At 54.8% G+C, this 12,579-nt stretch overlaps 1 protein-coding gene across 1 annotated transcript; it reads left to right on the plus strand.

Moving 5' to 3' along the window:
- The first annotated feature begins 5,666 nt into the window (after nucleotides 1-5,666).
- Nucleotides 5,667-12,352, plus strand: LOC140252171 (tumor necrosis factor ligand superfamily member 10-like). The gene is made up of 5 exons (XM_072336531.1): nucleotides 5,667-5,973; nucleotides 9,134-9,280; nucleotides 9,582-9,618; nucleotides 10,104-10,211; nucleotides 10,496-12,352. The coding sequence occupies exons 1-5, from the start codon at nucleotides 5,749-5,751 to the stop codon at nucleotides 10,936-10,938; spliced, it is 960 nt and encodes a 319-aa protein (XP_072192632.1). The 5' UTR covers nucleotides 5,667-5,748; the 3' UTR covers nucleotides 10,939-12,352.
- Nucleotides 12,353-12,579: the final 227 nt, after the last annotated feature.

Genomic DNA, 12,579 nt, shown 5'->3' on the forward strand with positions numbered 1-12,579 from the left:
GCTCCAAGACCTCAGCTGGGTGCTGCACGGCTGGGCTCAGGCTGTCCTATTTTCTTTGCCAGGATGTTGCAAAACCCAGAGCTTCCTTTTATTCTCTGCAGCCCAGAAGAAGCCAGGCGTAGCATCCCAGTGTCCCAGTTCAGGGGAGACAGCGGCTATCCTAAACTGGAAACATCCTTCTTTGAGGTGCAAAGATGGGTGCTACAGCTGAATCATGGAGAGTTATGCTGTGTGAGAAGAGAAGCTGAGCTGAGCCAACCCAGACCCTGCCAGTTTGCAGGGAACTACAAAAACCAGCTTTTCCATCGCAGCTTCTAGAAACTGAGGTTTCAAATAAACTGCTCAGAACAGGCGAGCTGCACACAGTGATTTTCAGAAGGATGTTTCTACAAAAATACTGCTAGGTCATGAATACACCCTGCCCCATGAGCTGCCTTGACAAGGGGAAGGGGCCTCTCGTAGCTCCACGGGTAGTGGATGTACATGAGCCTCCTCTCAAGGAGCTCAATAGTTCTGGGGATAGGGAGGGAGGGAGAAAGGCTGAGAAAGCCCTGAGCCAGCAGGAAACCTGCGGTGGGAAGCTTTGAGTCAGCTCCAACCACTGAAATTGGTCCCCCCTACAGCCTCCATATGGTTTGCATGTGTCTCCAGATTCCCTAGAACACAACAGAGGATCTGCGTGCCTTGTGGAGAAAGCACACATTGTGCATGTCTGTGTCTGTCTGCATGCGTGCTGGAAAGAGGAGCACAGAGGTCTCAGGGTTTTGCTCTCCTGAGGTCATCTCAATGCTGACTCAGGTGGATTAAGGACAAAACTAAAAAGCAAGTCTCCATTTAGATGAACTGCCAGAACTGTGGTATGTGCACTGCCACACTCTTTTCAACACGGGCAGCAAAGGACTTTATATTCACCATAAAAAAAAACCACTTCCACACAGGCCTTACTGAAAGCATCAGCTGCATGTGAGCTCAGCAACTGGGCAGACACAGCCCTCCTGCACAACCCCTAGGACCACTTCCAAGATAGACTTGCACTGTTCCGCTTACCCCATTGCTCCCTCCCCAGGAGCTGAGACTCCCTTTCCAGAAGGACACGTGTGACATGGCTGAGGAAGCATTTCTCTGCATGTCTCACAAACACAGATCCCTCCATCGTGAAAACTTCTGGGGTTGGCTGGGGAGATTTTCTGCTGGTTCAGCAGTGGTCTCAGACAGATTGGGGACTGCCGATCCCACAGAGGGACTGGGTGCAGAGACTGCTGCATCACCACTTTGGAATGGTCAGCCAGTATTTCTCGGGCGCTGAGTCATGTGGTTTGGGTGCTGAGTCATATCTGCTTGAGTTGCCCCTTCCTGGGCCTGCTGGCACAGGGAACCTCTGCGCAGCCCCATGGTGTGTGTGCTTCCCTTTGTGCCTGCAGCTGCCAGAGCCTGCACAGCCATGCCAGCCAAACCATGTGCTCTCACACTTGCTCTTGTGGCTTCCTGGAAGGGCAAAGGGGCACCATCAGCCCCAGGCTAAAACACTTTGGTCTCTTCCATTCTGAATTGAGGCTTTATTTGTTTTTTTCAAGAGCATCTGTTGCATTGGCCACTTACCCTGACCCTTCCTTTGTAATGTCCCTGTGACCCCAATATGCCCAGCACAGACCCTGCCTGTGTGCCTGCTCCTTGTGAGCCCACAGCCACACCACCAAGGGATAAACCCCAAAGTGCCCTTCTCCTAACCCCTCCCCTCCTTCTGTCTGTCTGTCTCTAAAGCACAGGTGAAATTTGGGCAAGTTAAATGTGCTGTAAAATCTCTGGTATTCTGGGTGGAGGAGATAAGAGGCCTGGCTTTAATCATCTCTCTTTGTTCAGACAGCAGCAGGTCTGTCACATCCATCTCCAGCTCTTTTCTGCCCATGCCAGATGGAGGGATGGCGACTTTCTGCTTGGAGACATGACAAGGGAAAACACCACTTCTCAAAAAGCCTGAAACTGGCTGTAGGAGCAGGGACCAGCATCCCAGCATTTCCCTGCTGGCATCTGTTCCTTTGTGCTATTTCTATATAATGAGCACCCTGAGAGCAATCCTTCTATTTGTGTGCTTTCCCAGAGCCTTTAATCTGCATCCAAATCAGCCTTCCCTCCCTGAATGCACTCAGTCAGGGTATGTCCCTGCAGCATCCCCTAGGAAGGACATACACCAGAGCATTGCCCAAACTAAGCATCTTCCTGCCAGGGATCTCAAGCACATGGACAACCACACAGGTCCTCTGAAAGCCTATGTTGAACAGTGGGAAACTGAGGCACAGAATAGCCAAGACGCATCACTGCCAGTCCAGTGTTTGCCAGGTTCCTACTACAAGGTAAAACAGCATGCTGTCCCAAGGATAAGGTGAAACACCATGTCTTTTCTGGGCTGGTCCCCAGCACCCCAGTAGAGGTGCTCCCTGAGGGCAGAACTGAGCCCAACCACGGATGTGGATTCTCAACACACTCAAGGCAGACTGGTCAAGAAGATGAGCTGATTCAGTGCCAAGTTTCCTATTGAGCCCTGGGAGTATGATCTGGTGCAGAAGATTTTTCGCGTAAGGCTTCGCAGAGGAACTGATCAGATCAAATCGAAAGACAAATGTTTGAGGGAACATACCAGAAAGGTTAGCAAAGACCTTTGTGAGCTGCGTGCACATCCCGGGAGAGCTGTTGTTTCCTGACTAAAGATCATGTAGCCAACACATGTTAGAAATCAAGCCAGTGAGGCCAAGGCTGTGGCTTGCCTTAAAGGAGAAGTCTCACAAAACTAAGAACTGGATCTGGATCTCTGCTCCAGAAGGTGTGAACTGGGAAGGAATGAGTGTCCTGGCTAACCCAGAGCAAGAGAGATCCAGTCTAGGCTAGCCCAGTGGATCCTGATCACCTCCATAAACTATGGGAAAATCACATTACTAAATTGCATGTTCAGACATCATGGCTGAAGCAAAGCCAAAGAGAATCTAAATGGCAGACTGCAAAACACACACAACTCACATCCCTATGCAGGCAATATCTGCCTAGTTTCCTCTATCCCAGCAATTTGGTGATGATACAAGGCCCCAGAAAAACACTCTCTCCCACTTTCCTGCACTGGTTCTGCATCACTGAGTGCTGAGGAAACAACCTTCCAGGCTCAGCTGGCCCAGTTCTCCTAGTGCACGGACCAGGAAATATTAGAAGTGAAAAACAACTCCCAGCCAGTCTCAAAAGGCTTTTTTTTTTTAATCTGGCTCCCACCCAATTTTCTTTTTGCAGTCCAAGTGCTGGTCCTGCCCTCACTCAGGCTTGGCTGCTTTGCAAGCCTCCCATCTCCACAGAACAGAGAGCAACTCCGAGCTACTGAGTGCTTGCAGCTCCAGGTGCCGCGTTGCTCACCTGCAGAGCCCAGGTGGGCCCTTTCCCCACCCTATGGAGCAGCAGGGGGACCAAGAGCACAGCACATGGATGAGTGCTACCCATGCTGCTTCTGCACATGCATCCAAATTCCAAATTGCAAATGCATTTGGCCCCTCTAGCCCACGTTACTGACGCATTTGACATGCCACTTTTCTTGTCTTCCACTTATCAACACATGGCAGGACGGTGCCATGCCAGTGCCTGAGCAGACCAGCAGCCTCTCCAGGGCTGCGAGCACCATGTAATGCATGGAGCCAACAGACACCACTCAGTGACTTGACAGATGCTTTTGGCTGGAAGATCCCCCAGTCTTGGAAGGAGAAGGGACAGCATTTCCTTCCCACATCCCTACAACGCAGATCACCGGGAATTCAGAAGCCACTTCCCACAGAAAGAGTGGATGCTGGGAAAGAGTGGTAGAGATCTTTGCACTGAAAGCGAGTGATTAGATCTGCGATCTGAAGGCATTTCTACAGAGCTTGCATTATTCAAGGCTCAGCAAATACTTTTCTAAAAGCAATAAAAGCAGATAAGGTGACTTCTCCAACACTTCTCCAAGTCTGGGAAGCCATAACTACTACTCATGTGGCTGCTCTGTGTGCAGTACGTATCAGCAGCCCAGAGAAGCCTGACATACCTGGCCACTGCTGCAGGGATTACTGCAAATATGTGCACAATTAGGGCTTGAGGCTATGAAAGCACCGAGATTATGAACCCACCAGCACCTCTTGGGAAAGCAAACATGGATGGGGGGAGACCTGCAAAGGAAACCCTTTCTAAACTGCTCCTGGGCTACAAGCACTGCAACTCAGCCCACAGAGCAAGGGTCAGGAGGTACAACAAAGGACCCTCCAAACATGGCCAGGAGCTCCAGTGCTCCATTTGTACGTGGAAAGAAGAATCCACAAGCAAAGCAGGACTGCAAGGATGTTTGGGAAGTTCTAGTTCAAGCTCCTGCCCTGGTATCTGAGGGAAAGGACAACTCCTGTACCCCCCTAGCTGATCCCAAGGCAATTATAGAGCTGCTGCTTCACCTCCAGGCATACAAAGGAATCAGAGTAGCCACAATGTAAAAAGAGATAATGGAACTGCTCCTTTGTTTTAAATGGGTGGTATCTTGTGAATAGTTCCCTTCTCCTGCATCCCAACCAGCAGCTCACTGGGGGAAATCTGTCTGCAGAAATCCAGAGCTCTGGGGATACAGTGGAAGATATTCCGGCAGGCAGGATGTAAAATGGGACAAGTTCCTTTCCTGAGCAAAAAAAAAAAAACAAACAAACCCACCATTCATAGTGCGAGAGCACTGCAGAAGCCAGACACTGGTGTGCTGGCTCTTCGCAGCAGCTCCTCTCCCCTAGAGTGGCTGCAGCACTGGTTGTGTCCCCGTCTCCATCTGAGGCCACACCAGAGGCCGCTCCTGCTCACAGTCAGCTCCCCATTTCCCTATAAACCATAAAGTTTACCCCAGGGTACCACTTGGGGTTACTGTGGGTTTGGCCTGGGGCCAGCCCGCACTTTTCCCACATCCCACCTTTAGAGAAGAGACGGGGGCTCTGGGAGAACTATAGTCTTTGTGTATGAAGATCTCACTTCTATTGCAGAGATAAAAACACTACAGACCGTGGTCACCTGAGCACAAAGCAGCGCCTGGCAGTCATCAGCCCTCCTCCAGGTTTGCTTTATAAACAACTCAACATTCGCACTTCAGGAGGGAACACTGCTCACCAGCAGAGCACAGCCTTGGGGTCAGCAGTCAGCTGTCAGAGCACAACCAAACGCTGCTCCCAGCCAGGTCCTCCTCCAGCACCCGGGCCCAGGATGGTTTCTTAGCGGTGGGCAGTGTGGGATGAGCCCCCGGGAAAGGCTCCGCGGTCATCAATGCCTTTCTGCAAACATTTGCCCCTAGGGTGACCCGCTGACCCCTGACGGACATCCCCGGCACCCCATGGAAACGCGTGGTCTGCATCACCCAGATCGGTGTCCCACCCAACCCCGAGACCTCCCGTTCCCAACCTGGGCAGCACAGAGATCCTCCACCGCCCGCAGCAGGGCGTCCCCGAGCCCTGCACCTCCACAGCCCTGCCGACCTCGTGCGGCTCACAAAGGACACACAGCCCGTCCTCGCACAGCACGAGCACCCTCCGCCCCCCTCCCGCCACTCAGGGGGAGGTGCGGGACAGACCCCACCCCCCAGCCCACTTTCGACCCCCCAGCCCGGGGACCACCCCCACTCCCACTCGGGGCCGCCCCCGTCCGTATCCCCGCCCCTCCCCTCCCCGCTCCGTCCCGCAGGAGCTACGGGCTCTTCGGAGAGGGGGGAGCGACGGCCCGGCCATGGCCCCGCAGCAGCCCAGCGCCGGGCAGTACCTGCGCTCCGACAGCGGCGACTCGGCCACCCGCATGCTGGGGGACGGCCCCGGCGCTGATCCCGGGGGGCTGCGGGAGCGGCGGCGGCGGTGCGGGCCGCTCTGGGGCAGCGTGGCCGTCATGGCCATCCTCGCCTTACAGATCGCGTCCACCACCGGACTCTTTGTCTACTTCACCATGGCCATCTCCAAGGTGAGCGCGGCGCGGGGCCCCCAGGGCGGCTGGGCGAGGGCTGCACCCCGGGAGCGCCCCCAGCCGCGGCTCCGCTCCCGGCAGCTCCCGGCGTGGGACGGCGCTCGGCGCTGGGGAACGGGGCTCCTCCGCGGATACCGCTGTGCGCGGGGTGAGCCCTTGTCCTCTGCTTGCGGGTCCCCGCGGAGCTGCTCCCTGCCCGCTGGTAACCTGAGGATGCGGGTCCGGGCTGGGGCCGGGGAAGGGGCTGCACGGGCGCCCTTTGGTCCCTGTGCCCTGCGCTGTGCTTCTAATCCCACGCACACTCCAGGACTGCTGCAGCCTTCTTCCCCTCTTTGTGGGGCTGGGGGGACCCTGCACCTGGAGCCCTCAGGCTCTTGGTTCTACTGAATGGCACGCAATAGCTGTGCTGGGGTGCAGCCTCTCCAGCTTGCCCTTAGCATCGCTCCTGCCAAGCTGTTCCCAATCTCAGCTCCCATGGACCAGGAGCTGCAGCCAAATCCTGCCGTTGATGGCTGCACCGCTGCTGCCTGATGGGCATGAGCCGCCAGAGGGCTGCAAGGCTTCCCGACCACCCTCACACAGGCACTCTGCCCTCGTAAAAACAAACTCCATGGAACAGCCCTGGTCCTACAAGCCCAACATACAGGCAGTGCTGCTGCTGCCAAGGCAGATCCACAGCAGTCCCTCGGCAGTGGAAGGGTCAAACACCAAGCAGGAGAGATGGAGAACCGAAGGACTGCCAAGTAGCAATCTGGGCAGTTCTACCCATGGTAACCCATCAGCTCTGATGAGGGAGGGCCCGTCAGTAGAAGGGCACCAGAATGCCAAGCTTTGCCCAAAACCACAGAAGAGGTGAGAAACTTGACAAAGCCCAGTTTCTCCTCCTGGCTGCAGGAGGAACAGTCCGTCTGCTGACTGCTTCAGCATCCTCCAGAGCAGACTCCAGCCTCCAGATTTTCTTTCTTTCCCTGGATCTCCTGTGGCACCCACTACAAGGGATTTACATGAGAGGCATCAATAGGAGAACGGAAATGTGGGCAGACAGAGCCTCAGGGAAGGGCCGAAGGAAGAAGGCAGTTTACACCGACTTACATCTTTGGAATAACTTTTGGAGTCTCTCACCAGATCCTAAGATGGGAACAATGCTGGTGTTGCACTCGCACTGGGAACTCAGCATCCCCGAGGGCACCAAATGTTGAGTGACTCAGCCAGCCTCCCTCACCCAGAACACATGCACACAGTCTGCCCTCCCATTTTACAAAAGTTTCTCCCATTTTTCATTTAATTTAAGAGCAGACAGACTGCAGTGATCCTGTACAGTGAGAGGTGCTGGTGGCACATGCAGCCTATCACAGCAAGCCTTAATCAAGGCAATTAACAGAGCCAGGCAATTGGTAGTGGCCAGAGGGGTATGGTTGCAGTGCTCATTGTTATGCTGGGACTGTGCTGCCACATTACCGGGGCTGACCCTGATTATATGTGCCTACAACACAGCTAGCACTGCTGGCAGTGCAGAGGAGCTGGCTGCATGCACTGGCTCTGCCCAAGCATGCACTGTGTTGGAGAGTTCCATGCGAGCAGCCCCAACACTTGGGGATTTACAGCAGGCACTGTACTTACACCCACTCAGACGAGCGTGTCTATGCAAGGCTGACAGCTCTGCCACCTAAACCCACTCCAGGTGAACCCCTACGAGGGCTGCACTTGCCCTCCAGTCACCCGGTTGTGTCAGCACTGCAGCATTTCTCTGAGGTCATCTCAACCCATCTCCCACCCACTGTGCTCCTGTTGAGCCCAGCCTAATAGCACACACACAAAAAAAAAGAGAGAAAAAAAGACTTTTTATCTTACCTCACATAGTCTTTGTGCTGATCCCAGAATCTCCACCGATCCCAGTCAGGAGGCAGGCAGACATCTGGTGGGAGCAGCAGGATGTGGCTCAGAGCGAGCCAACTTGGGGAAGCACAGGATGCTGGTGGGACTGACAGAGCAGCCAAGGGCTGCTGAGTTGGCTCGCATCATCTGGGAATGACCCAGGTGGTGTAGGCTGGCTGGTCCAGGTGCCTGTGCTGGTTCCCAGCTCCTGAGTGCTGATTTCAGGACAGCTGTCCCATCTGGGCCCTGGTTTTCCCACAGCAGCAGTGACCCCACAGCCAGCTGTGTCCGTCATCCAGGCAGCAGCTGTGCAGAATTGGGCCAGGTCAGCCTGGAGACACGCCGATGAGGCATAGTTCACTACATAGCAGCCCACATCACATGGAAAGGCGGCTTTCTTTCCCCAGCCACAATCCAGCACAGATTACAAAGTGTTTGAGCTCTGTCTGGGCTGATGTAGTACTTGGGATCTGGTCTCCAGCCAGTATTGCTTGGCCCTGGGAGGGAAGAGATGTGTGAGAGCTTGGTTTACAACAAGATCAACAGCAGTAAATGACAGAGCCTCATCACCATGGAGCAACCATGGACCAGGCTGCTGCATGTTTCCAGCCTGGAAGCTCCAGCTCTTACCTCTGTGCACAGCCCCTGAATGGGCCGAGGGAAAGTGGAGCCAAGCACTGCAGGGTCCCAGACCCTTCCTCAGGGTCTGTGAATGCCTTCTTCACAGCTGAGGCTGGGTTATACTTGCTTCCCCAAGGTCAGAGCAGAAGAGGTGAAGGAGATGGAGAAAGGGAAATTTCAGTGCCTCTCCTTTACCTCGTGCTCTGCAGCTTGCAAGAGTCTGTGTCTTCCCTTCATATTCAGCTTCATATTCCCCTCAATGAAAGGGGCTGTCACATTTCTATAACCACTGATATGAGCAAGCCTTTGCCAGCCATGGGGATCATAGGAGGACAAGATTTAACCCATTCAATTCACAGAACAGGTTTTGGACAGAGCTTGGGACCCATTCAGCCTTCTGCCAACTGATTCTTTCCCAGCAGAGCAGCTTCAGTCTGTGTTTGTATCCTGGTGGTACCCACCCATCCCACCACCAGCTTTGTGCCCAGAAAAGTGCTGGGTTATGCTTTGTTCCATGGTGTGTCTGTGGGCATCCTGACACAGGAGGAGCCAGGCCAAAGGCAGCTGACCTGCTGGGATCCCCACTGTGCCCAGCCAAGCTGTGTGTGCTGCCTTACCCTGCTCTGTGCAGTCTGTGGACATGCAGGTGTTTCCATTCCAGCTCAAAGCTCAGTCACAGGGCAGCTCGGAGGAACTGAGGTGTCTGCAGCTTATCAATCAGCAGCAGGAGGGCTCCAACTTGGAAGAGCTGATCAGCAACCAGTCTTGCCTCAAGCTGGCCAACACCATCAAAGCCTATGTGGCCACGGTGAGCCTGGGGCTGCTGGCTGTAGGGCTGGGGAGGGTGGGACACATGAAAGGAGAGCTCCCATTTACCTGCCCGCCTCATTTTCCCCATCTGCTTCACCAGTGGATGTCAGAGGCTCAATTTAAGCAGGACTGCAGGAGGGACTGCATGCCAAGCCCTCTGCACAGAGGAGATGGTAGAGTCCAGAGGCATGGCATGAAAGAACATACCAAAAGCTTGGAAGAATGAGAGGAGCTGGGGGCAGTGAACAGCCTTTGCATCTTTTAAACCATGGGGTTGTTTTTCTTCTCTGATGGTTCAGGTGACAGAGAACGTTATCAGCAGGAGCGTGGTGAATGGTGAGTCCATCCCGCTGAGCGCTGGGGCAGGAGTTGGGGTTCCACTCATGGGGAACCTCTGCTGGGCAGCGTCGGTGAGCCACGTCCACGTGCACACAGCCCGGCGTGGGGCCAGGGATGTCTGCAGGTCAAGGGTGCTTGGCTGCTCCCGGGGCAAACTCCATCCAGCAGAGCACTGTGAGCTGGGGCGGGAGCGCAGACTGCCCCACCGGGTGGGTGAAGGGCGTATGTCCCCTGCAGGGGTTGGAGGGATGTTATGTCTGCCTGATTGGAGACTGGGGAACCCATCTACCCAGGGGGCAGCACAGAGTTGTTAGATAATAATTGACTAGACATTGTCACCCCAAGTGAACTCCCCCTATGTAGGGTCAGTGGGGTGTTCTCCTGCCTTTTTCTCTCTGGTTGCTGAGTAAAGACATGCCAGCATTGATCTGGGGGTCCCCGTGCACACTGCCTCCTAAATCCACTTGTCCCTTTTCTTGCAGAGGCCCAGAAGAGCTACTTCAACAGCTCAGAGGGGCAGGTTGCTACCAAAACACTTGGCAAACCCTCAGCACATCTCACCCTCCGCCCACAGAGCCCAGCCCAAGACGGTGAGCCAGGAGAGGCCAGCAGGGTTCTAGGGGGTCTTCTGGGGTGGGGGTGGGGAAAAGATCATAGAATCATGGATCTCCCTCAGAGATCTCCCCCTGAGAGCTGAGCATGGGAGGCTGCATTTGCTGGCAGATGGAAAGATGTTTGTCCTTTCCAGTCCAAGACCACCCACACCACCTCCAAGCTGGATGGCTGTAGGAGCATGAAAGCCCAGCCCCCTACTGGCCCTGAATGGTTCCCCTCGGTGCAGTGCACTCCCTTAATGACCTTGCCATCTCCTCAGGAAGCTCCAGGCGCTTTGGGAACCTCTCTCAGTCCTGCCGCCACGCCATCACTCGCTGGGAGGACAGCACCATCCACTCCCACCTGCAGAACATCACATACCGGGATGGCCGGCTGCGGGTCAACCAGGCAGGCAAGTACTACGTCTACTCCCAGATCTACTTCCGCTACTCCCGCGATGGGGCTGGCACCCACGTCTCAGTGCCGCAGCTCGTGCAGTGCATCAACTGGAAGACATCCTACAGCCAGCCCATCCTCCTGCTCAAAGGGGTGGGCACCAAGTGCTGGGCACCCGAGGCAGAATACGGCCTCCACGCTCTCTACCAGGGGGGACTGTTTGAGCTCAAGGCCGGTGATGAGCTTTTCGTCTCCGTCTCCTCGCTGGCCATTGACTACAATGACGCAGCAGCCAGCTATTTTGGGGCCTTCCGGCTCGACCTGTGACAGCCTCCTTATCCTCACACCTTCCCTCTGCTCTTGCTGGATTGACTCTTCTGCGTGGCCTAGGGAAGAAGCAATTTGAGCTGCCGCTGCACGCAGCTCCCCTCATGCTGTTGCCTTCCTCTGTGTGGGACAGCAGCCGAATGGCCGGGGGTCCAGCTGGGCCTGGCATAGTGTAATTCCCTGCACCTGCTGTGCCTGGTGGGTGTCAGCTGGAGCTGGGTGAGTTGGCACAGGGAACACAAAGCGGAACACAACTTCTACCAAGAGCCAAACCACCAGGGTGCCTTGTAACCACCCCACAGCCAAGCAGCCTGCAGGCACAGGAAAGATCCAACACCATCAACACCATCTTCCAGGAAATAGTCGAGGAGTTTCAGTTCAGACCAGTTAGAAACCTGGGCCTGTGCCAGAAGTCAGCTTCTGAGGAGGCAAAGAGCAGAGCCATAATGCTGCAATAATTACCAGCACAAGCAGTTGCACCCCAGGCACGTGGCAGAGATTCACTCCTTGCCCAGGTTAGATGCTGCATCAACAGAGCCCAGCATGTGGCACATCCAGAGCAACATCTTCTCCCTGTCCCCAAGAAGCCACACCAATGAGGATGACATCGGTGCTGGGGGCTGAGGAACGTGCTAAGAGGTGGAGCAAGCTGGGGAGCTGCAGACCTGCAAGACCTCTTTAGCAGGCTGGCATGAGCAGCGGCACATACATCTCTCCAGGTGCTTCTTTGTGGCCCACACAAACCCCTGACAGTGAGGAAGGAACACTGCACTGCACCAGCTGCACCCAGGGTTCAGTGTGGCCCTCAGCAACTCTCCATGAGCCTCATGTGTCAGCAATGACAATGTAGAAAAGGGGTACCTTGATCCTTTGGTACTGAGCAGGGCCAGCATCCGCATGCTGGGGACAAGCTGGTCCATCCTGTAGGGCAGCTCACAGGACCAAGATGAGGACCTTGACATCTTGCCTCCCTTTGCTTCCAACCTAGCATCCCTTTCCTTGGATTTTTGTTTCTCTCAGCGCTGTTGGACATCACAGCCACTCTTTGCTCACATTGGCTGTCACTCTCCAGGACTGCTGCCCAGGCCCTGCTTCAGCTCAGGCAGTAGCGGCACAGGACCCAGAACAAAACCAAACCCCTGTTGTTAAACCTCCAGGACACGTCAGACACAAAAGACAGGTTCAAGCAGAGCAGAGCGTGATAAAGCTGGCTCAGCCCATGGACACTGTATGGACATAGACGACTTTTGTAATTACTTGTATATTCTGTATCATCTTATGAATGTTGATGTACAGGGACAGGCCAGCAGCACAAGCTGCCACAAAGGACACAAGCACCCCCCCCCCCGTCAGCACAGTTCTGGGGGTCTCAGTGCTGCTTCCAATAAATCCTGTACTCCAGTTCTGGCCTTGCACTTCTGTGCAGCAGCCTCATGGTGGATATTTAGCCCTGTACCACCATGTAGTAATGTTGCTGGCCCAACCGGACAGCACAGTGTGCAGGCCAGCACACCCACCTGCTCTGTACTAGCATGCTGCAAAGCACTTGAGTGCTGTGCAGCCTCTCAGTGCAAAGCAGCTATATCTGCTCTCCCACTGTATTCCCTGCTGCAGCATATAGCCCAGGACAGAGGCTGAAAG

The sequence above is a fragment of the Excalfactoria chinensis genome, chromosome 4 (assembly GCF_039878825.1).
Source record: "Excalfactoria chinensis isolate bCotChi1 chromosome 4, bCotChi1.hap2, whole genome shotgun sequence".
Classification (NCBI taxonomy): Eukaryota; Metazoa; Chordata; class Aves; order Galliformes; family Phasianidae; genus Excalfactoria; species Excalfactoria chinensis.

What these genes read in the sequence shown, in the direction of transcription:
- LOC140252171 (XM_072336531.1), top strand. Translation starts at nt 5,749, where the DNA reads ATGGCCCCGCAGCAGCCCAGCGCCGGGCAGTACCTGCGCTCCGACAGC. An exon ending in TCACCATGGCCATCTCCAAG is followed by an intron (nt 5,974 to 9,133) that starts GTGAGCGCGGCG and finishes TTTCCATTCCAG; the next exon opens with CTCAAAGCTCAGTCACAGGG. An exon ending in ACAGAGCCCAGCCCAAGACG is followed by an intron (nt 10,212 to 10,495) that starts GTGAGCCAGGAG and finishes CCATCTCCTCAG; the next exon opens with GAAGCTCCAGGCGCTTTGGG.